Source organism: Ailuropoda melanoleuca, chromosome 2 (assembly GCF_002007445.2).
Source record: "Ailuropoda melanoleuca isolate Jingjing chromosome 2, ASM200744v2, whole genome shotgun sequence".
Taxonomy (NCBI): Eukaryota; Metazoa; Chordata; class Mammalia; order Carnivora; family Ursidae; genus Ailuropoda; species Ailuropoda melanoleuca.
The window spans coordinates 115,530,167-115,551,823 of record NC_048219.1 but is presented as its reverse complement, the minus strand read 5'-3'; the positions used below and the strand labels follow the sequence as shown (position 1 = coordinate 115,551,823).

Below are 21,657 nucleotides of genomic sequence, written 5' to 3'. Positions count from 1 at the left end.
TATTCTTACAAAGCTATTCTTGGAAATCAGTGAATGACAGTCATCTCTAACAGCTATCATTTCTAAGACATTTGACTTTCCCTGAACAATGTATGCCTACGTGGGAATTGAATGTTTTTTCATGTGCTCCCCCACTCAAAAATGTGAAATTGTTTTGGCTTCCAAAACTCATGCCACAAAGTTAATCTGGCAAATGAGTTCAATTTAGCTTAGTGGAAATACTTTTTTGTATTTATTTCTAAATTTTCTGTATGTTTCATGTATGATTTTTATCCTGGAAATAAAAATGTGGGGGAAGACTGCAGCTGTAGCTAGAACACCTTACTCATAGTAATGGCAACAGGAATGCCAGAACTTCAAAAGATCAGTGCTATATATCAGGTAGATATGTAGTTGATAGGATTCTAGGAGTGTTTACACAGGCTGTTTGAGGCACAGGATAAGGCCCTACTGGCTTCAAGGCTTCAACGTGTATCACTTACCAGGCTCCCACGAAGCCAGTGTGCTGTGCTGTCTGGCAGGAAATTCTCACTGTGAGAATCATATGATAAGTAAGACTACAAGGCAAGAGATCTGTCCTTAGGGAACTGGTGTAACAGGGGAGGCTCTGGAGAAGAAGCAGAGAAGACCCGTGCCCTATCTCCAACCTCCTCACACCAGCCTAAGAGTTAAGGTAGAGTAGATGATCTTAGCTAGCTACCATTTTGATGGTAAAACAAGTCTGATCTGTGAACGTGGGACAAGATGCAGATCAGGTTGATGGGAGAGTTAGGGACAAGGTAGAGTTGGTCTGGGCATTTCACAAGGGATTGGGCATGGTGCGGGATGTCATATGGTTTGTCAAACAGGTGAAATCAGCCTCACTGGGACTGGGGGAAACTGACTGAGTCAGGCCATCATAGGGCCTCAGGTTTTGGAAAAAGATTAGGTGGTGAAATAAAAAATTTTCTGGAAGCCAGGAAACTTGGCAACCAATCTTCTACAATTCTCCCTATATTTATTTTATTAAAAATTATCTTCTATTTCTCTCACTATAAAAATGATACATGTTGATGTATAATGTTTATCTAGAACACAGTAAGTGATAGGTACTGAGACTCTTTAAAAACACTATTCATTTACTCCTCACTGGATAAATAGGTTCTATTTTGATCTCCATTTTATAGATAAGAAAATGAAAGCTTAGAGGAGATTTGTTCAAAGTTACACCTTCCATAAGTGGCAGAGCCAAGACTCACATTCAGGTCTGTCTAATTCCAAAGCCTACCTTCTTTACCTGTTTTCTTGACCTCAATATTGCCTTCTACACTATTATTAGGAGAGAAAAAGCAACACATGGTGGTGGGGGGCTCTCATAACAACAACTCTAAGAAGGAAATACTAACATCTTAACAAAAATTATTAGTATTTTCCAGATGCACAAATTTCCCACATATTTATAGTTATACTCTTCTTGAGTACATAAGATATTGTATCCCTGACTTTAACTTATCTCCAAATTAAGAAAAAAACACAATTATCTAGGAACTACATTTCACTAAGCTGATATGATGTACCATGTTCTAATAACCTTCCCCTATCACTGGACACTTAGGTTGTTTACAAGTTTTACCAGTGGAAATGCGACTGTCATAAGTAATTTTGTCTGCATAAACTGCCTCCCTCATTACTTAAGATGACTGGCTCAAAAGACATGAAGATTTGAAAGGTTTTTTTTTTTTTTTTAAAGATTTTATTTATTTGACAGAGATAGAGACAGCCAGCGAGGAGAGGGAACACAAGCAGGGGGAGTGGGAGAGGAAGAAGCAGGCTCATAGTAGAGGAGCCTGATGTGGGGCTCGATCCCATAACGCTGGGATCACGCCCTGAGCCGAAGGCAGACGCTTAACCGCGGTGCCACCCAGGCGCCCCGAAAGGTTTTTATTCTTGAGATATATTATATGTAGGCTTTCCCATCGTGCTGGTTGGTACATCCTAACCGGCAGCATATAAAGGGCTGGATTCAATGTACATGCAACAAAATGGGATTCATCCTATTTAATTAGTTTTCAATAACCTCATCTTCCTCTTCCTCTATATTTGCAAAATAGAAAAAAGGGTGCACCCTTCCACACAGTATCTCCTTTTGCTTTTTGTTATTATTATTATTATTATTATTAATTATTGTCAGAGGGACTATTTTCACAATCACCCAGCATTGAAACCTGAGACTTAACTCCATGGCTAATTGGATATGAAGATAAAGAAATGAGAGAAATAAATATTGTGCGGAATTTTCCTCTGAAAATTCTCAAGATTTAGGCCATGTCTTTCCATTTGACGTTCTTCACTCTAATCCAACCACAACTCCCTGTGGCCTCCTGGATTCTTTTCTCCTTCTATCTTGTTCACACTACACTCTGTTCTTGGACTACTTTCATAAACACTGAGCACATCATACAAGTGTCCCATAGATAAAGTCTCAGTGGTTCTCTATTGCTTATGTAACTCCTTTGCCTCCTTTTAATCTCCAACTACTGCCCATCAGCAACTAAACCTTATCTTTCTAGGTCCTCCTTTCTCATTAGCTTCATCTTCACTTTGCCTCCCTGCCTTTCCAAAGAAGCAGGCTAAAGGAAAATGCATGTGACACGTATTTTATAGAGATAGAACTTACCATTTATGTGATGATTCAGAAGGTACTACAGGACCTTACAGTACTTATCACCGTAATGTCAACTTGTGAAAGTGGCTATTAATAAAGGTTGCTGGTTGATGGCATTTTGAGATGATAGCTTATTCTGAATTTCTGGTCTCATGTTATCACAGCAAAAGCATAGAACTTGACCTTGAGTTTGATCAAGAATGCAGACGCTGGACTCTGAGACTATTCAGCCAGTGCAGCCCTTGTGTCATCTTATGCTTAATGTAATCACAACCATTTAAAATTTCTGGCTTTTGCAGACAGGACTGGCACCCACCCTCTAGTCCAATTGTGCTGTATTAAGTTTTCTCAGCTGGTGGTTGCTCTGCTTTGAAGGGAATGCTTCATTCAGGGCTGTGCAAAAATGGAGTTCTCTTCTGTTGGCTACGGAGTACGTAGGTCAAGTGGAATTTTTGGCACTTCATTACATTCCCTGACCCTCACTAAACAAACTTCAATATATATATATATTTGCAACAATTTGAAATAAACAGTACATACAAGTGTTGATGGTAGATTTTCTGAAGAACTACCAAATGTATCAGGCCTAAGGAAAACATTGTAATGATTCTTTCAAACATGAATATTTTAAAATTCCTATTAAACAATCTTCTTATTTAGTCTTCTCAGGCTTTCATGACATGTCACAATTGGCTGTTTATCAAAAACTTGGCAAAAAATGATTAACAAGATATAATCATGTGCACACACTTGTGCGTAATTCAACCCAGTTTATAAATCAGTGCAGGGCGGAAAATGGTCACACCACTCAAGAAAGGTTGACTAGCAAATAACACTTTTCTCCCCATTTATAATGAAAAATCTTAGAATGTGAATGCTGTGAAGGTGATATAATAATGGGATGGTGTGGCATAAAGGTGGAGGATTCTCATCCTTCCAAGGTTTTTAATTGGATGGATTTTCATCTGTGTGTTTTATTTTTTTCAAAGGAAGATTTAGCTGACTCTAAGTTTCTTCATTTTATAGCTGTTCATCCAGTTGGGGAAAAAAAAGGAATAATTGAGACTGGGTAATGGATATTTCTCAAGATCTCCAAGACTAGGTATTGCATAGCATTAAAGAGTATACTTTCCATTTGTTTTATGACTTTGTCCAGCTAAAGTTACTGGCATAAGCACTCCAGTATTTACTTGTAACTTGAAACCCCTTTCATGATATGTCAGGGTCCTAAGGAAAAAGAATTTAGATTTGAGGAATGCTTACCTTATGCCAAGCATTTTATATGCATTATCTCATTTAATTCTCATGACCACAAGGTATGGTTGAGATTATTTAATCCAATTTTATGTTCTTGAGATCATAAGAGAAGTAAAGTATAGAAAAAGGATTTGACTCTAAAGCTCTCTTTATTTCCTTAAAGCCCAACCAAGATCCTTTCACTAGGCCACACTGGGTTTCCCATTATAGCCAGTATGTGGAGGTGATAAGGAGGGACATTCTAGCAATAAGGGATGGTCTAAACTTTGGCACAGGTTCTCCTCTGGGGTAAAATAAGAAAGAAACTAATACGATGGATTAGATTAAAGCATGTTCCCTAATGCAGTGACTGATTGAGTAAATTATGGACTATTCATACTATGGAATATTATATCATCATTAGAGAGAATCACACAAGTCTGTCTAATGAAATGGAAGACTGTGCATGAGTTGCAAAATATTGCAGAACACTATGTGCAGTATGATAAACTTTAACACAGCAACAGTCATATGCATGTTTGTTTATATATGTATACACATAAAAACAAAAAAGTTGGTTACTTCTGCTCAGAAGGCTAAGAGTAACCAGTAGGCAAATTTCACTTTTTAATCTATATGCACCACTGTGGTTTACATTTTTTGTGTGTGCGATTACATGTATTAAATTCACAGTTAAAAATCATGTAACGGATTAGTTCAATAATCTGTAGGAATGACTCAATCCAAGGAATGGGTGATTAAGGAGATTTAATCTCATAAAAGCAAAACTGTCCAATCTATTTGACACTCTATCAGGCTTCAACATTACTATAGGTATATGGCGGAAGCTATAACCTCATCACTTGTATTGCACTCTGCCTTATCTGAAGAAGGTGTTAACAGAGAGCAAATGAGTTAACAGTCATTTCAAACTTAACACGTCCAAAATGGAATTTTCCAGTCTGATCTTCTTATTCAACCATCTGTGTCATACTCCCATTTTTTCACTTGCCTAAGCCCAAACCTGAAGGGGGCACACTTGATTTCTTCTTTCCTTTTCCAACTGCATTCTGACCAGCAGCAGATCCAACCTGACCCATCACCAATCTATCTCTTTAAGGACTCCACATAAGCTGTCATTGCCTCTTGTCTGGACCACCATAGTTGCCACCTTACAGGTAGGTCTCCCTGCTTCCATTTTGCAGTCCATTCTCCACATGGCAGCCAGAGTGATATTTGATACTCCCTTAATTTAGCACTCTTTATGGTTTGTAATTGTACTTAGAATACAATCCAAATCTCTCAGGGAGGCCCACAAGAACTTATGTGATCTGACACCAGTCAGTCTAATCGCTGTGACCTTAACTCCTACTCCCACCACCCCTAGCTTGTTTTAGGCTTTAGCCATCTTAGCCTGCTTTCTGTTTTCCAAATACATCAAACTTTGTGGACCCATGGGCCTTTACACTTGCTGTTTTTTTCTGCCTTCATACTCTTTTCTTAGCTTTATACATGGATAGCACCTTATCAATCTGAATCAATGTTTTACAAATAAGCAAACTGAATTTCAGACAGTGTAAGCAGCTTATTTGTGGTCATAGCACTTTGTACATGATGAGGTTATGTTTTAAACTCGTATCTGAATTATTTCATGCTCTTCCCATTATGCTAGATAAGGAAGTAAAGACAGTCCATCCCATGGCTCTGGGTCAGGTTATGACAATGAGTCAGCAAATATCTACTCATTGAAAAGACCAGAAAAAATACGTTATTCCTTTTGTAGGTTCTCCTTCCTGCCTCTAGTACATTCTCCAGCTTCTGTAGGAAGACTTAGATTGGCGAAGGGGAAAATTTGAGATAGATGCATTTGGAAAATCTTGTCTTAGATATTTGAAATTAAAGACTGCTTATGTAAGAAATGATAATATAAAGAAACGACCAGAAACCCTTACAACTTACTTAGTTAGATGTCCAAACAGGATTTTCATGGTGTCACGATTTGGTGGAGGGAGTTTTTGCACAAGAGACTTTATAGTTTCAATTCTTGTGCTGTAGTCTTGCTTTTCTGAAAGAAAAATAAAAGCAAGGTTAGAAAAGAATGAAATTTCATAAATGCATGAGGGTATTTCCTTAGGAGAATTTTGGAAAAAGACTTAGCAACTTAAAGTCCTAATCAGCAGCCAAAGAGAACAGGTGTATTCAACATCATTATTATGAAGTTTCTTTATTTTGACTCTGATGTAGATCATAGTAATATGAAGCAGCAACAGTGTGGCTTTGACATAATCTTCTTGTTAAGATCAGGTATTGGGGCGCCTGGTGGCACAGCGGGTAAGCGTCTGCCTTCGGCTCAGGGCGTGATCCCGGCGTTGTGGGATTGAGCCCCACATTAGGCTCCTCCGCTATGAGCCTGCTTCTTCCTCTCCCACTCCCCCTGCTTGTGTTCCCTCTCTCGCTGGATGTCTCTATCTCTGTCAAATAAATAAATAAAATCTTAAAAAAAAAAAAGATCAGGTATTGAATCAGTTTTATAAATGCTTTACTATTTTATAAGATTTGGTAGGGTGAAGAATGGCTTTCCAAAGACGCATGCCCTAATCTCTGAAACCTGTGACTATATTGTCTTCCCTGGCCAAAGGGACTTTGCAGGTATGATTCAATTATGGACTCTGAGATGGGGAGATTATTCTGGATTATCTGAGTGGGGCCAGTATAATCACAGAGGTGGTTAAGAGAAAAGCAGGACGATCAGAGTCAGAAAGATGATGCTGCAGTGGAAACCTAAGGATACATGGTTGTGTGATGAAGGACCATGGGCTAAGGAGTGAAGACAGCCTCTAATGACTGGAAGAGGCAAGGAAAGAGAGCCCCCAGAAGGAGCACAGGGCTACCAACACCTCGATCTCTGCCCCGTGAAGATGATTTCAGACTTCTGACCTCCAGGAATGTAAGATAAAAAATTCATGTTGTCTGAAGCCACCGAGTTTGTGATAATTTGTTATAGCAGCAATAGAAAACAAACAGATGAGGATGCACAGTGTGGTTCAATTATCAATATTCTATTGTTCACTTGATTTTGTGGAAGGGGAAATAATCTTTTTTATACTCTGTGCTATCTTTTCTCCCTAACACGTTTTGTTTTTGCTATAAAATAAAAAAGTACAAAAAATAAAAATTGAAAGTATAGTAACTAATCATATACATTAAAAAAATAGGAAGTTGTTTAAAACTGCATACCACATAGATTGTTTTCCCTCATTTTGTTTCTTTTCTCCTTTATGGGCATGAATGGCATAATAAGAATCGATTTACTTAGCACCTACAGAATTCATCTCACCATAATTTTAACCAGGACTTAGAACTATAATTATTTATTGAAACTAAACACTTTATATACATTGACTTAGGTACCTTTCGTTTCTATATTCTATCTCTAACCTCTAGCACAGAGCTCATGGTGATCCTTAAGAGGTCACTGTTGGAAAAGACAATATATTCAGGTAATATGTAAGGTACACACCCACCAATATTCATTCTCTTCTTCCTTAGCAAGACAACACATTGTTGAGGGGATGGCAATGTACTTGGCTAAAAGAGGTCATTTCCCAGCTTCCTTGGCAGGTGGAGTGACCATGTGACCATGTCTGGCCAATGAGCCTTTGGTGAAAGTGATAGATGGAACTTCTGGTGAAGACATGTGCAGGGAACTCATTTAACTTTTTAGTCTTTTTACCTTTCTGCTCCCCAGAATATAGATGGAATGATGTGCCATCCCTCTGGATGTGAAGTGGAACACACAGCTAAAAGGAGCTTCCCTGAATCTGTGGGGCAGTCAGACCAGTCCTGTACTCTCTGAGTTTCTTTAACATAAGAAAATCAGCTAGAGTGTACTGAAGGCTTTAAGATGAGTCTCTGATACTAAAGTCTAATTCCTAATACAATGTGCTCCCAAAAGCCCGATTCATTTTCACCTGTTATTAGGTATATAAACTTTACGTAGTGGGGCAAGAAAGAGTTCAGAAACTGACAGTTTTTAAATACACTGCTGCAAAAGAAATTTTTAATAAGGAATTACAGGAAAATATCCTGCAAAAGATGGTATTTGGCTAAAGTGGAGTGGGGGGCAATCTTCCTAGTAGAACTCTGCCTTGGAAACTTTTCTTCTTCCTCCCAAAACCACAAAGGCCTATAAATAATGCCTCCCACAGTTAGAGCTTTCAAAATTGCAGTTATTCTTAGAAGAGTTCCAACATAATATGGATTGGACAACTGCAAATGAAAGAGACAAAGAGGGGAGAGAGAGAGAGAAATTGAAAAAAGAAGAGAAAGAAAAAGAAAAGCCAGTTACAACACCATAGCAGACAGAAGATAAAATATTTCTGTCAAAAGTGTAGAAAGCCCCTTTGTAGCTTAATGATGGTAAGAATATGTGATGCTTCATAGAGCCAGTTGGATACTATGGGATATAACAAACTCAGAAAAATAAGTTAAACAACTCAATAAAGATGAGAGTGAAATTGGTATTGGATGTCCAGGGCAAAGCTCTTAGGGATACTCAGATACCTTGTTTCTAATCATCTGAAGCTAATACCACACACCAATTTTTATATATAAGTATATTGACATAAAAATACATATATATCTAAGTGTATCCATATACAAATACATATACATTTACATTTATGTATTCACAAGGTGGGTACATTCTGCATAGTTTGGCCTGATGCTAGTAGTATAATTTCCCTGAGAAGCTGGTGAACCACTAGATTCAAGCAATAAAAATGATGTTGGGAGAGGAGAGGAAACCTTTCTAATTTCACTGAAATCTCTTGCCATAGTAATGACCAGATCAATGTCAGAGCCTTCAAAAAAGGGACCAGTTGACACTGGGGATAGCAGAGGTAGCAGCCATAAATTAAGTTTGAGAAACAATAAGTGGAGAGTGGTCTAAAAGCCTACATCCAGCAAACCTCAGTTTTAGGGAACATATTACTCCGGTTTAAGAAAGGTTGGGGGTTGCTTAATTGGAAATGCTTGAATTCGCAAGGTCACTGCCATGGTGCTTGAGCAGAAATTAAAACTTTAATAAGTTTGTGAAACCATTAGGTAAAAGAACTATAAACTTCCCTCGACCGAGTCCCTTTGCTCTCTTCTGTGTTGCATTGCACTTAAGACATTCTATTTATACAACATTCCACATGGTATTTCAATGGCTTGAATGCCTGTCAAGTTCTCCGATTTACCTGGGAGTTTTCCCATAAAGCTAGACAGCTTTTATACTGGCATATAGCAGGTTAAGTGAATGAAGAAAGAATTAGCGAACAAATGAACATGGATTGGAATACACAGACCTTGGTTTGAGTTCTGTAACAGCTTTTTATTAGCTGTGTGGTCTTGGACAAGTTTCTCACTTTCTTTGAATAATATTTCAAAGGCCAGTTTTATGGATTAAACAAGATAGTATGTAATGCACCTAGCACAATGACCAGTAAAAAGTAAGTACTCTATAAATATTCACCCCTTTCTCACCCTCACCTTTTTTGAAGCCTGTGCTTGTTCTGGTTGACCTTTTATTTTCAGCAGTGAGCATTCTGTCTGGTTGCAGTGACCATTCCAAATGTAGTTGCCGATACCAGAAGTAAGCTGGGGCCAGTGGGTGACAATGCAATTGCTATGGTAGCCTGACATTTCACAATGCACTTGATACTTTGATCATCAGGGACTGACGATCTGACTGGTGAGCAGTTCAGTTACATTTAAGAATCCTTATAAAAGTATATGGTGGTTCCCATGTCTGCTTATAAGAAACATTCTACACGAAGGCTCTTTTATAAGAATATTTTTTCTCTCTTTCTCTAGTTTCACACATACTTGAGAAATTGCACAATTGAATAGTGGTACACACAAGTTTGTGGCTAAGTTACATTTCAGTACTGAAGGGGGAACGGAACAATGATTCAGAGAAAGCTGAAAGGTTATTAAAGAAGAGAAATTTACTTTCCTTACAACATAATCAGACCAAAATCTTTGAAAAGGTTATAAGAAAGCAGTGGGTTTCCCATTCAAATCAATACCACACCCATTCTTCCATAGCTTGTAAAATCAGGAAATAACACAAACACTTCTAAGTGGAGGAACATCTGAAAATACAATTGGATACATTAAAATCGAAATGACACCTTTTCAGATCTGGTTTATTGATGTGTCATATGAGGAATTGGAATCCGCATACATAATACAGGACTGGTTAATGAGCTAAGATTCATATACAGCTTACTAAAGATGTGTCAACTGTCTTCAATTGATTCAGTGAGCATCTGAAAGACAGCATTTTCTATTAATATTTCTCCTTCAGCATATGGTTTCTCATTATTGTGAAGTATTGAGAGTTCTGAGAAGACTTTGAGATATCTCTTGACTTTTTTACATTATGACCTAAGGGAGGGAGAGAACTTTTTCCACACGGAGAATTAGAGAATCTCTTAGGTAAATTGTGAGACTTACACAACATCTTTCCAATAATAAGAAACTCCATAATTCTTCTCCCTTTCTCTCATTTTTGCTCCTACCCTCATTTCCTTATGACTTATTTTTGTTTCTACTCTATGTTTTTTAATACCTCTGTTTTAGTTCTCCACCCATATCTCAACCTCCTTGCCAGTCTCTAAACTGTGAACATAACATCAGGTCTAATTGTACACAAAATCTTTCTGTAGTGCTTCATTTTTGCCACTAGTGAGTGGCAAAGAACGTCTATGTAAAAATACATATAATGTGCATGTATATTATTTAAATAGTAAATGGTCTTCCTAATGCCTATCCTTCACCCACTTGGCCCCGTATTCTCAAACTACACCAAACTCTATTGTAAATGAGCTTCTTCACAAACAGCTCCAAGCTACTTAGAGAAGTAACAGCTCTTACATGATACGAAATAGCCTTTAATGTTATGATAAGGATATGGCTTTATAGTTTTGTCCTGATTCATGGCTTTAAGGACACATTTAAAAAATATATATAGTTTATGATAGTTACATTTACATTTGTCTGCATGAAATGTTGCTAGTAAAACAAGGACATTTACAACCAAATGCCTTTTCTTCAAAGAGATAAGATAAAGTTATAAAATGATGGAAAGAGTTCTGTGCAGTGCAGTGCACTCTGGACCTGGTGACCTCCGGACACTTTTCTGGTCTTATCATCCATACGTTTATTAGTCTTAACTTATTTATAGCCACATGTTAAGTCATATTTTAATATTAATTCTTCTTTGTTATGTAGGTCCACCCAGAGGAAGAAAAGACCAAATTCTCGTAGCAGCCAATATATGGGGAGTACTATTCATTCTATTTATCTGTAATTCTTAAAGGACGATTGTACCCCTTTGTTTTAAAAAGGTCAGCAATATCACAACTGTTCTGCTTCTGAACGTTATTCTGGGATGTATAATGCATCCTGTATGAAAAAATGGTAGTCACTTATACTTTAGGGCCATATTTGGAAGAAAGCAACTAAGTTTCTATTCACTTTATACTTTTTTGTATCATGACCATTTCAGAATTTAGGTAGAAACTGCCCTGGCTTATAGGAGGAATGAGTATCTTCAGATAACACTTTACTTGTTATTATACCCTACAACTGAATACAAGCCTTTGAGGATATGCCTTTAATTATAAAACTTGAGTTAGATGTTGAGGAATCATCCAAGTCATGACAATTGCTTGATACATTTTTAAAAATAACTTGCATCTAGTTTAGGGAGAAACAACTGGGGAACTGGGGGCAAATTCAACATATGATATGTTGCTTGAACTCTTGATGCTTCCCATGCCTTAAAAATCCCAAAAGCCCATACCTCATAGGACTGTTTGTAGAATTAAACGTTTCAGTGAACATCAATGCACAGATAGTGAGTGTTCATTCAATGTAAGTCCTCTTCCCATTAAAATCTTTCTTTTGAATCATCCTATCAGCCCTGGCACATGATTGCTTATTGTTCAAGGCTGTTTCCAAAATCATATGAAGCCATAAATTTTAATCTTCAGTATCCTTTCCTATAAACAGGAATAGCCCACAGTATATGATAGCTTTGTAAATACACAGAATACTGTCGATTATCAAAGAGTGTTTGGTCATAATTCATAAGTAGGTATAGTGTATCATAAATAAAACTGTCATTATGTCATAAACTAGAAATAACCAAGGCCTTCAGGTTAACCTGTGGTTGGCACTTCACAATTTTTCAAGATTCCACCCACCCCACTCCTCATACCCCTCTAAACCAGAAAAGCCTTATTTTATATTTAATTAAAAGGAAGGCATATTCTCAAAGCCTGCGGATTCCTGTTAAATTTGACTTTAGGTGTTGATAATCTATGTCAAAACAGTTCAAATTGAGAACATGGTAGAGGTATGTAGCATGCAAGGCAGGAAAGATATGGTAGGAACTGAATCTACTTGACTCAGGTAAGACCTCTTTCTTTCTGTAGCGTGAATCACTTGAGAATTAGAATGAATCACCTCAATGGCACACTTGTATTCAGTTTCTCCTTCTAGGAGATGTTAATATTTTGTCTGATTTTTGAATAAAGAAGGCTTTCAGGAATTGTAAAGATGAAGTAACTCTCCATAGCTAATAAACGTCGGTAGTGAAAATACTATGGCCAATTGATTGCCATAAGTCCATGGATTCCCTAACCTGTGAGGAAAGCTTCAGCATAATGGCCAGTGCCATTTCCAGAGGCTATTTCTGATCCTCGTGCAGGAGGAGGGGGGCCATTCAGAGCATGCTCTTAGGAACAAGCCTAATCTTGTTAGGTGCAACCTCGATTTCTTTCCACCTCTACTCCTACTCTCTGGCAATGAACAATTAGAAAATTAAAGAAATTAACTAGAAAATTAAAAGAAAAAAACTAGTTCTTAAATAATTCTTTAGAGTATTGGACACATGCATGTATACATGGTTGAAGTCAAAATATTAATTAAGAGCCATGTGCAACCTGTGGCAGATACAACATTGATCCCTGTCTTCCGTCACTTGACAATCCATGGGGGCAGATAAAACGCAAAATATGTCATTAGAGATATTTAAATTTAAGACATAATATAGGTATCAGTGAAGTTTATGTTTCTTCCTACTGAAGGGATCCTCTAAGTTGATTGTTAAACTCAAAATTCTTCTGACGTGTCAGCTCATTATATCAAAAAAAATCAATAACTGAGAAATGTACTTAATAACAAATCAGTGAATGTAAAATTTTATTTAATCATTTTTCTGAGGGTCTTAGAATTATTATTCTTAACGTCTTTATATATTCTAAACATTCCCCCTATACACTCAGGAAAGTAATAAAATAAAAATCCCCTTTTCTTTTTCATATGACTCTATCTATGTTATTCTAGGGACTTCAGGGGCATTGACCTCACATTGAGGAAGGACTATTTTGGAAAAAGTATTCAAGCTTTAATAGTAACTTTTAAGAAAGGGCATGATTGCTTCGGTGCAACCAATTTTGGGATGAAGCACTTCCTAAAATTCACCACTGCCTCTTAAACCCCTCTTCCTCAATTTTGCAGTATTGCCCCTCTTTGTCTGAATTGGAGACTAAAGCAATGGCTGACACCCCAGTAGCAATCTTTACAGGAAAAGCATGATTGTATTGTCCTCCCTAGAATTTCTTGTTTCCAAAGTAATTTTGGAAGTGTCATGGTGGCCAAGTATATTTTTCTAACTTACAAATGATACTAATACATCCTCAGGCGATAGTCTGTGCTGAGAAAATAAAGCTTACTAGTTTATTTCTTTGAAATTCAGTTCTCCTGTGAGAATTTTCTTTAAACTATACTTATTCAAGCATATCTGCTTTTACAAGTTAAAAAAAAAAAAGGAGCTACCTTTTGAGTCATTTGACATCTTTCTGATCATAAACCAGTAATCCTTTTCAAGTATTCAAGTAGCTATTTATATGAAACATTACCTTTGTATATTTTCATGAGGGTCCTACAAATACTTTTCTAGATTGGAAGTTTTTAATATGTGTCTACCTCCTTCCATTGGTAGATAAAATAAATTTATAGGGGATTTAAAAAATTTCACTTAAAAACAACTAGGACCTGTCACACAATTAAGTAAAATATGAACTAAGAAATATTTCCCCCTGTCTTTTAGGTTAAACATATATATATATTTTTAAAAGCATATCCATAACTATTCATTTAGAGCAAAAGACCTCTGAAAAAGAGATAGTGGTTAGTATAGTGAACTGTTTTTTCCAGCCAGTCCATATGACATGGCCACACAGTGACACTGAGAGCAGGGGAAAGTTAATAGCACAAGCATCAAAATCCTTTAAGAAATGGAAAATAAAATAACTTTATGATTCAGCTTTTTTTTTTTTTTTAATTGTGAGACTATTGTAAAAGAAGAAAAACAGGCAACATGTGGTAACTTTAGTCAGCATTTCTGAACTGGGAATGATAAACACCTCTGCCTGGCTCTGGCATTTATCAGGACTGAGATATTATTACCACATAGAGTCACAGCATGGTTACTGTTATCATCGGAAAAAAGAGCCAGCTAATCTTAATGGTTTGTAAAGCCGTTACCTGCACTGGTCTGACATTTATCATGATCATTTTACCACATGGGTCCTACATAGCAAAGGTCTTTTATCTGGAAGGGACATCACTATGAATTATTATTTGCAGCTAGGTAGAAAATTGTATGTTGTAGATACCTTTTCTCATTATAAATCACATAGTCACATTTCACCATTTCACCCAGAAAGCTGCTGAGCCCAGGTTTTTTTTTTGCCACAGCTTGCTTTGCTCTCCATCTCTCTCTCTCTTTATGGTTTCTTGAAAATATTAGCCATTTTTTCATTAATATCCTTAATATAATTTTTGAAAAACTATTTATGTGGTAGATGAACATATGGACATACTTTCATTATAGTTAAGGAACCGTCCTCCACATTCTGTAAAGGGACTGCACCGTACTTTGAGAAATGGAAGTTGATGAACTGTCTACTTTTGTTGTTGCTTTTGTTGTTATTTTAAATGCTTATTCTCTTTTCTGTCTTGGTGGCCAGGCTTTGCTCTGTTTTTTACCTTGTCAATGGAATATTTACCAGTAGATCAGACAAAATTTCTGATGTTTGATTTGAAGTACTCAAAACACTTATGCCATTTCTTGCTTGAAATCCTTAGCTTGGAAATGTGCTCTCATGGGGAGTAAAATACACTTTTATTTTTGTTGGATGATGAGTTTTTTCAGACTTTGTTTTAGTAAGTTACAATGGAGTAGAAGGTCCCTCCAACAAATTTGTTTAAAAAGGATCTTAGGTTCTATCCGTGTCTGTGTCCTAATGATACACATTATTATATAGAAGAAATAAGGATATTAAAAGGTACAACGTTTTAGAACCATGGGACCAAGTCAGTAAAGTGAAATGCATTAATTTGACAATGGAAAATTACAATGAAAAGCCCAAGTTGTTTACCATGGGAAAGAAATGAACAAATCCTCTCTTTTAAAAAGATTGAGACGACTAATCTTCTGAAAGAGATATTTATATATTTTCTTCTTTCTCAAGTGTTCCATTAGGAATAAACAAGCCAGAAATTCTGCACTTTTATAATGAAGAGGGAGGAGAATTCCTTGCCATTTTTGCATTTAGGAAGAAATGTGCAAGAAGAATGTGACAATTTAAGCAAATCAAGATTGTTTCAAATGGATCACAAACGGGATTTTGTGGGATATTTTATACTAGCATGTGAAGCAAACAGTAAATTTGAAAGGAGGATTTTCTCAATGGTCTAGTTCTGATGTGTTTTCCCATTTCTTTGTGTGTTTAAAAGAGGTTTGGATGTGGTGTTTTAATATTGCTTCGACTCTTTTGCAAATGAGTTCTGGAGAAATATTCGCACATGAAGGAAAGCCGATGTGCTGTAATGCTGACAGCAGCTGGGGGGATATGAATGAAGAAACCAGATTCCCAAGGCTGGATTTAGCAAAAATAAACATCTATCATTCCATTAAAAAAATTACCATTTTACATATTTATAGGTATCTATAGCAGACCACTGTCCCTTTGATAAAAACAATATATATATTTTTTTTTCTCAAGTAAATTCATTCTTGAAGGGATGGGATAAAAACTTTAAGCTGATGTGCAGGATTTTGCAGGGCTGTGCATTAGTTTGCTGCCCTGGTTACATTTGGTTACACGTTAATTTTTGCATTATTACACATTTCTTCCAAAGGAAACAGTTTCTGTTTCAGGGACCTGTGAGACATGCTTGCATAAATTTGGGTGTGGCATGAGGGAGGGGATGGCTGGAGAAGGTCATTTGTGAGATTAACCTGTACTTTTACTGCTCAAAATGAGTTGCACGCACTTCGGTTCAGTCATCTAAAATTTCATTGTAAAGGGGTGGTCCAATATGCCAACACACCGCCATACCAATCAGATAAAAGGCTACACTGATTTCAAACAAACAAACAAACAAACAAACAAACAAACAAACAACAAACCAGCTTTTTACTCTTCAATTTCAGAATGACTCTTTTGTTCTAGTTTCACATTTTCCTGCCATTATTGCCCCCAAAATACTGTAACCTGGGAGCGTTTACAGTAATTAGCCAGGGGCTTTGCTGCTTGGATTTTTCTTCTTTTCTGGGGAACTGGGTGAATCGTTGAGTGCTAATGAAAGTCGGAGACTTCTAGCAGTGGTTCGAGCCAGGCACAGCGCGGGCAGACGCTTTAAGCTTCCCACTGTGCTGCAGAGCAAGCCTCCCCGCTGTTATGTTTACCATAGTTTTAATGTCTGTGAAAAAAATTCCTGGTGCAACCGAATTCTGTTATGCCCTCTTATTTGTCTAACCCTACCCCCCACCCCCAATTTGGCAGATTCCTGTTGCCCCTGCCTATTACAGAAATCTCCTTCTCAACTTTGTGGCCATCTTACCACTTCAATTCTTGCCAGGAGAGCCCAGCTGCTTTTCAGCCATGTCTGAAGGACCACATGCGGTCTATCTAGAAGTTTCCAGAGGAATACATACACCTTACTCTACTTATGCTGCCTAATAATGGACATCCCCCTTTCTGCTGCATTAGAATTTCATCAGAGGTAACGTTAAAGCACCAAAATTAATCATCGGTTTTGACAAAACTAGCTTAAAAATGTAAATGTACTTGGTAAATGCACTGTGTCTTTAAAGGAATATATTGAAAGACCTCAAACAATCACTGCAAACTAAATAATGTGCTCTAAGATGAAAACAACCAATCTGTGATTTGACTTGATTTATTCTTTGTCCTTTTCTTAAAAATGGTTATCTCAAAGAAAATGACCATTCCATTATATTGTAAATTGTATGAATTCACCAAGTGTGATGTACGGTGAAGTTTTTAATGAATATTCATACAACTCTTTCAATCCATTAACAGGACTTAAGACAATGAGGATGCAACTCATTCCCATTTAGATAGTAGAGGGAAAATGGAATTAATAGCATAAACAGCACTCGGAAAGTTTAACTTTAATGTATCAAACTCCAGGTGCCAGAGTTTGAGGAAAATAACCAATAATAGCCATTTTTTACATATTTGATGGGACTGATTATGCAATGTGCAACTCTAAATGGCTTATAGCACATTGTAGCATGGTTCCATCCCATTGGCTACAGTAGGGTGCAGGCAGATGGATGACAGTGACAGGGAGAGAAGTGCTTTTGCTTAGCCGTGCGTTAAGATGCCATCCAGAAGCTCTGTGCACTGCAGACACTTCATTAGGATGCCAGGATAATGGTAAACTACCACTCAGAGTGACACCCCATTTCCTGCTTACTGAGCGCTCCAACCTCGGCAGATGTCAACAATCTCACAGTGCTACAGAGCAGACCTAACTTTCCAGCCACTTTGACTCCAATTTTTTCCTCCTAACAGTGCCATACATTATGTGCAATATGTAACGGCAAACACCTCACCAAAAACAAAATCTGCCCAGTTCGTTATGACTGGAGTGCTTAATTTTTTTTTTCTTTTAAAAGATGAGGTACAGTGAGTTGGGTAAGAGAATACGTCCACTCACTAATCTAACCTCAAAATTTTCTTGCCATGATTTCCATTTGCTAATCAGTTCAAAGTGTTAATTGTGTGGTGAACTCTGATTAATAGTAGTTAAACTCTGATCACAGGGGATATGACTGTTTCTTTTAATTAATGTCCGTTCCAAAGGTAAGAGAATGTGGAATTCCTTTGTTAAAGATTTTAGACTCTGTTTCGGTGTGGTTCTTAGTTGTCTGCCAAGAAAAGGCTGACTTGAGCATCTGGATGATATTTCCTCTGCAAATGTATAACTTGAGGCCATTTGCACACCACCTTACCAGCAATTCAAGCCAATAGAAACTTCTTTTTTTCTATGGTGTAAAATCCAAAATTCTTTTTATAAAGGACCAAGGTGTAATTTAGATAATGGAAAAAAATCCCCCAAATGGAAAGATAATACTTTGAAATATGTCATCGTGATAAATGATTGATTTACATTTTGTGATTCTGAGCATCTTCTTAGAGGTTCAAAGGGCCTTGCAAATGGCAGGACTAAAAATAAATGTCCTCCGGGGCGCCTGGGTGGCACAGCGGTTAAGCGTCTGCCTTCGGCTCAGGGCGTGATCCCGGCGTTATGGGATCGAGCCCCACGTCAGGCTCCTCCACTATGAGCCTGCTTCTTCCTCTCCCACTCCCCCTGCTTGTGTTCCCTCTCTCGCTGGCTGTCTCTATCTCTGCCAAATAAATAAATAAAAAATCTCTAAAAAAAAATAAAATAAAATAAAAAAATAAAAAAATAAATGTCCTCCTCTCAGACCTGTTACCATTTCCAGGTAAAGACGCAAATGTAAAGAAGTCATAGGCAGGGGTCACACTCCAAGGGAAAATTTGAATGCAAACTTTCAATGTGATGTCCTTTAAAAAGAGGTGATGCAAATCTTGACTTTTGGTTTTTAAAGTGGGATCTAGTTGGCAACACCTAACCACCTCTTGAAACCTGTCACTAACTATGTTCGAATACAAAGAAAATAGACGAGAATTCTTAAAATAAACAGGAACTGACGGTCAACATGGTGTCAAAGAATTAAAAATAATTTCCTTCGAGGCGGATTAAATTTAATTAGAAAATACCAGTGCCGGGACCACCTGTGCTATGGGTCTATTGAAGCAGAGAGCTTGACTTTCTGGAAACAGATAGAAATATCCTTATCTTTTTTCAACTGTCTGATTTCAAAACCAGTTTCAAGGTCTATGCCAACCTAAAACACTGGGTAGCACTTTTTTTTTCTTTAGTAGACTCCATGCTCAACACGGAGCCCAACTCAGGGCTTGAACTCATGACCCTGAGATCAAGACCCCAGCTGAGATCAGAGATGGATACTCAACCAACTGAGCCACCCAGGCACCCCCCAGCACTCTTTTTTCTACAAAGCTAATGCTATTGAGTAGTGTGAATGTTTTCCCTCTTCCCTTTCCCACCAGTCCTCTTCCCTTCTAACTATAGATTAGGGCTTCTTTTTTCCCTGTAATAATTTGGAGATAGCAGTTTTCATAAGAGAACAGGGGAGCTTGAAGGTGGAAGGTAGAAAGGATGCTCTGATAATGGCACACATCACATTAGAAACTGCTGTCCCATACGTAAAACATAGGAGGGATGGAGACTGGCAAAAAATCTGTTAAGAACCAACTCTTGGAATTCTAAGGTTTTATTTATGTATTTCATCTTTTAGAGTGTAGTGAGTTAAGGAATATAGTGGGGGGGGAATTCAATATCAGGATGGTAGGGCCATAAGATACTAAATATGCTAGGTAAGATTTAATATAAGAGCTATGATTATCAATTTGTCGCCTGAGTATAACTCCAAGACAAGGATTTGACTCAAACTGAAGCAGAGGGTTAAAGGCAATATGCACAAGTGTTGGTTACATTTCCACCTTTTGAGATGAGTAAACAAAACAAAATTTACAAGAATGCATGACCTTTAAAAACATTCATTTCAGATACGGGAACAGTGCTCAGAAATGCAAAACTTTCACAATGTCCATGAGACAAATAGGAAACCATTTAACATCTTTGATAGAATTTGAAACATCAAGGCTTCTAACGAAAAGAAACAGCAAGCCATAAGGAGGGAATAGGATAAGATGGAAAGATACTAGAATAAGATGATAAAGAGATAGATAGTGAAGAAAGACAGTGTAAAAACGAAAAATGCAAAAGAATTTTTTTTTAAATTGCAGAAAAATTAGGTCGGTGATACAGATAACAAAATAGAGAAGCTTCTCCAGTATGTGGAAACATAAAAATGATAGGAAAAAGACATGTTGGAAGTCAGAGAATTGAGAGATTATCTATGATTTATAAGTATACTTGAGGGAGAATCCAGAACATTTGAAAAATATACAATAATCAAGGACAAAATTTAAACAAAATTCTGTGAATAAAAAAACTATCTCAGTCTTTAAAATGATGGCCAGATTCTACGAAAACATTACTGAGTATAGACACTATCTTGATGGATTTTGGCAAAACTTTGAAGTGATAAAGATCAAGCATAATCCTACAAATATTCGAACAAAAAAGAAGACAAAATAAGTAAACATCCAGGCTTTCCCAAGACTTATTTCCCTAAATTCTAAAGTAAAACAAAGCAGTATCTACTGTTTATAGGGGTAAAAATAGTGGTACCATTCTGTGTGCACACTCATATTATCTTTTGCATGTTAAAACAACAGAAAAGACATTCTCATCCATGCAGAGATTTATAATAGCACTGCTTTCTTGAAAAGTTTACAGGAAGGCTTATGTAAGCCTACCAAGTGATGAATCAAAATTTGTAACTCAAAAATAGAGACATTATAAACAAAACTAAGTATCTATTTGGTTTGGACCCAAAACTCAGAAGGCACCATTTGATGATTTCTCTTTGTCTTCTTATTTCATTCTCAGACCAAGAGTGGTCTTCTCGTCACAGTTCAGGTGAAAGCTCTGGGGACATACGACCACTTAAAACAGTGACTGGTGCTATTTAGTTCTGGCATTTGCTAACAAGCACCATTATTGGAACATTGCACTGGAGAGTTACTAAACAAGACTTCTCTTCTCCTCTTAAAAATCAAAACTTCAGAGAACAGCAGAATGTTTACTCCCATTGCTAAGATTCCTTGGTAAACATGCTTTGTATCTAAAATAATTGTGTTGAAAAAACTGAGTCTGGGGACAGTTAAAATGATAAAGACTGAAAAAAATAAGGCAATAATAGGAATTGTATATGAATTTTCCTATGCTACATATGTTTTAAGAATTAAGTAGGCTTGGGGAAAAAATGCCAAGCAAACAGGTCAAAAGGAAATACCCCAAAATATGGTGATGAAATGTAGAGTGATTTTAATTTTCTTCTTTTTACTTTTCTGCTCAAGTTAGCCTCAAAAATGCCAAGCAAACAGGTCAAAAGGAAATACCCCAAAATATGGTGGTGAAATTTAGAGTGATTTTAATTTTCTTCTTTTTACTTTTCTGTTCAAGTTAGCCCTCAAAACTGCCAAGCAAACAGGTCAAAAGGAAATACCCCAAAATATGGTGGTGAAATTTAGAGTGATTTTAATTTTCTTCTTTTTACTTTTCTGTTCAAGTTAGCCTCAAAACTGCCAAGCAAACAGGTCAAAAGGAAATACCCCAAAATATGGTGGTGAAATTTAGAGTGATTTTAATTTTCTTCTTTTTAC

At 36.9% G+C, this 21,657-nt stretch overlaps 1 protein-coding gene across 3 annotated transcripts in view; it reads right to left on the bottom strand.

The window, feature by feature from the left end:
- The window catches only part of ARHGAP15 (Rho GTPase activating protein 15), a 594,053-nt gene that overhangs the window by 55,111 nt on the left and 517,285 nt on the right, over positions 1-21,657 (bottom strand). For all 3 annotated transcript variants that reach the window (XM_034643265.1, XM_019800514.2, XM_002920055.4), the window contains one exon: positions 5,840-5,945. In XM_034643265.1, coding sequence (XP_034499156.1) covers positions 5,840-5,945 — 106 coding nt within the window. The remainder of the gene's footprint in view (positions 1-5,839; positions 5,946-21,657) is intronic.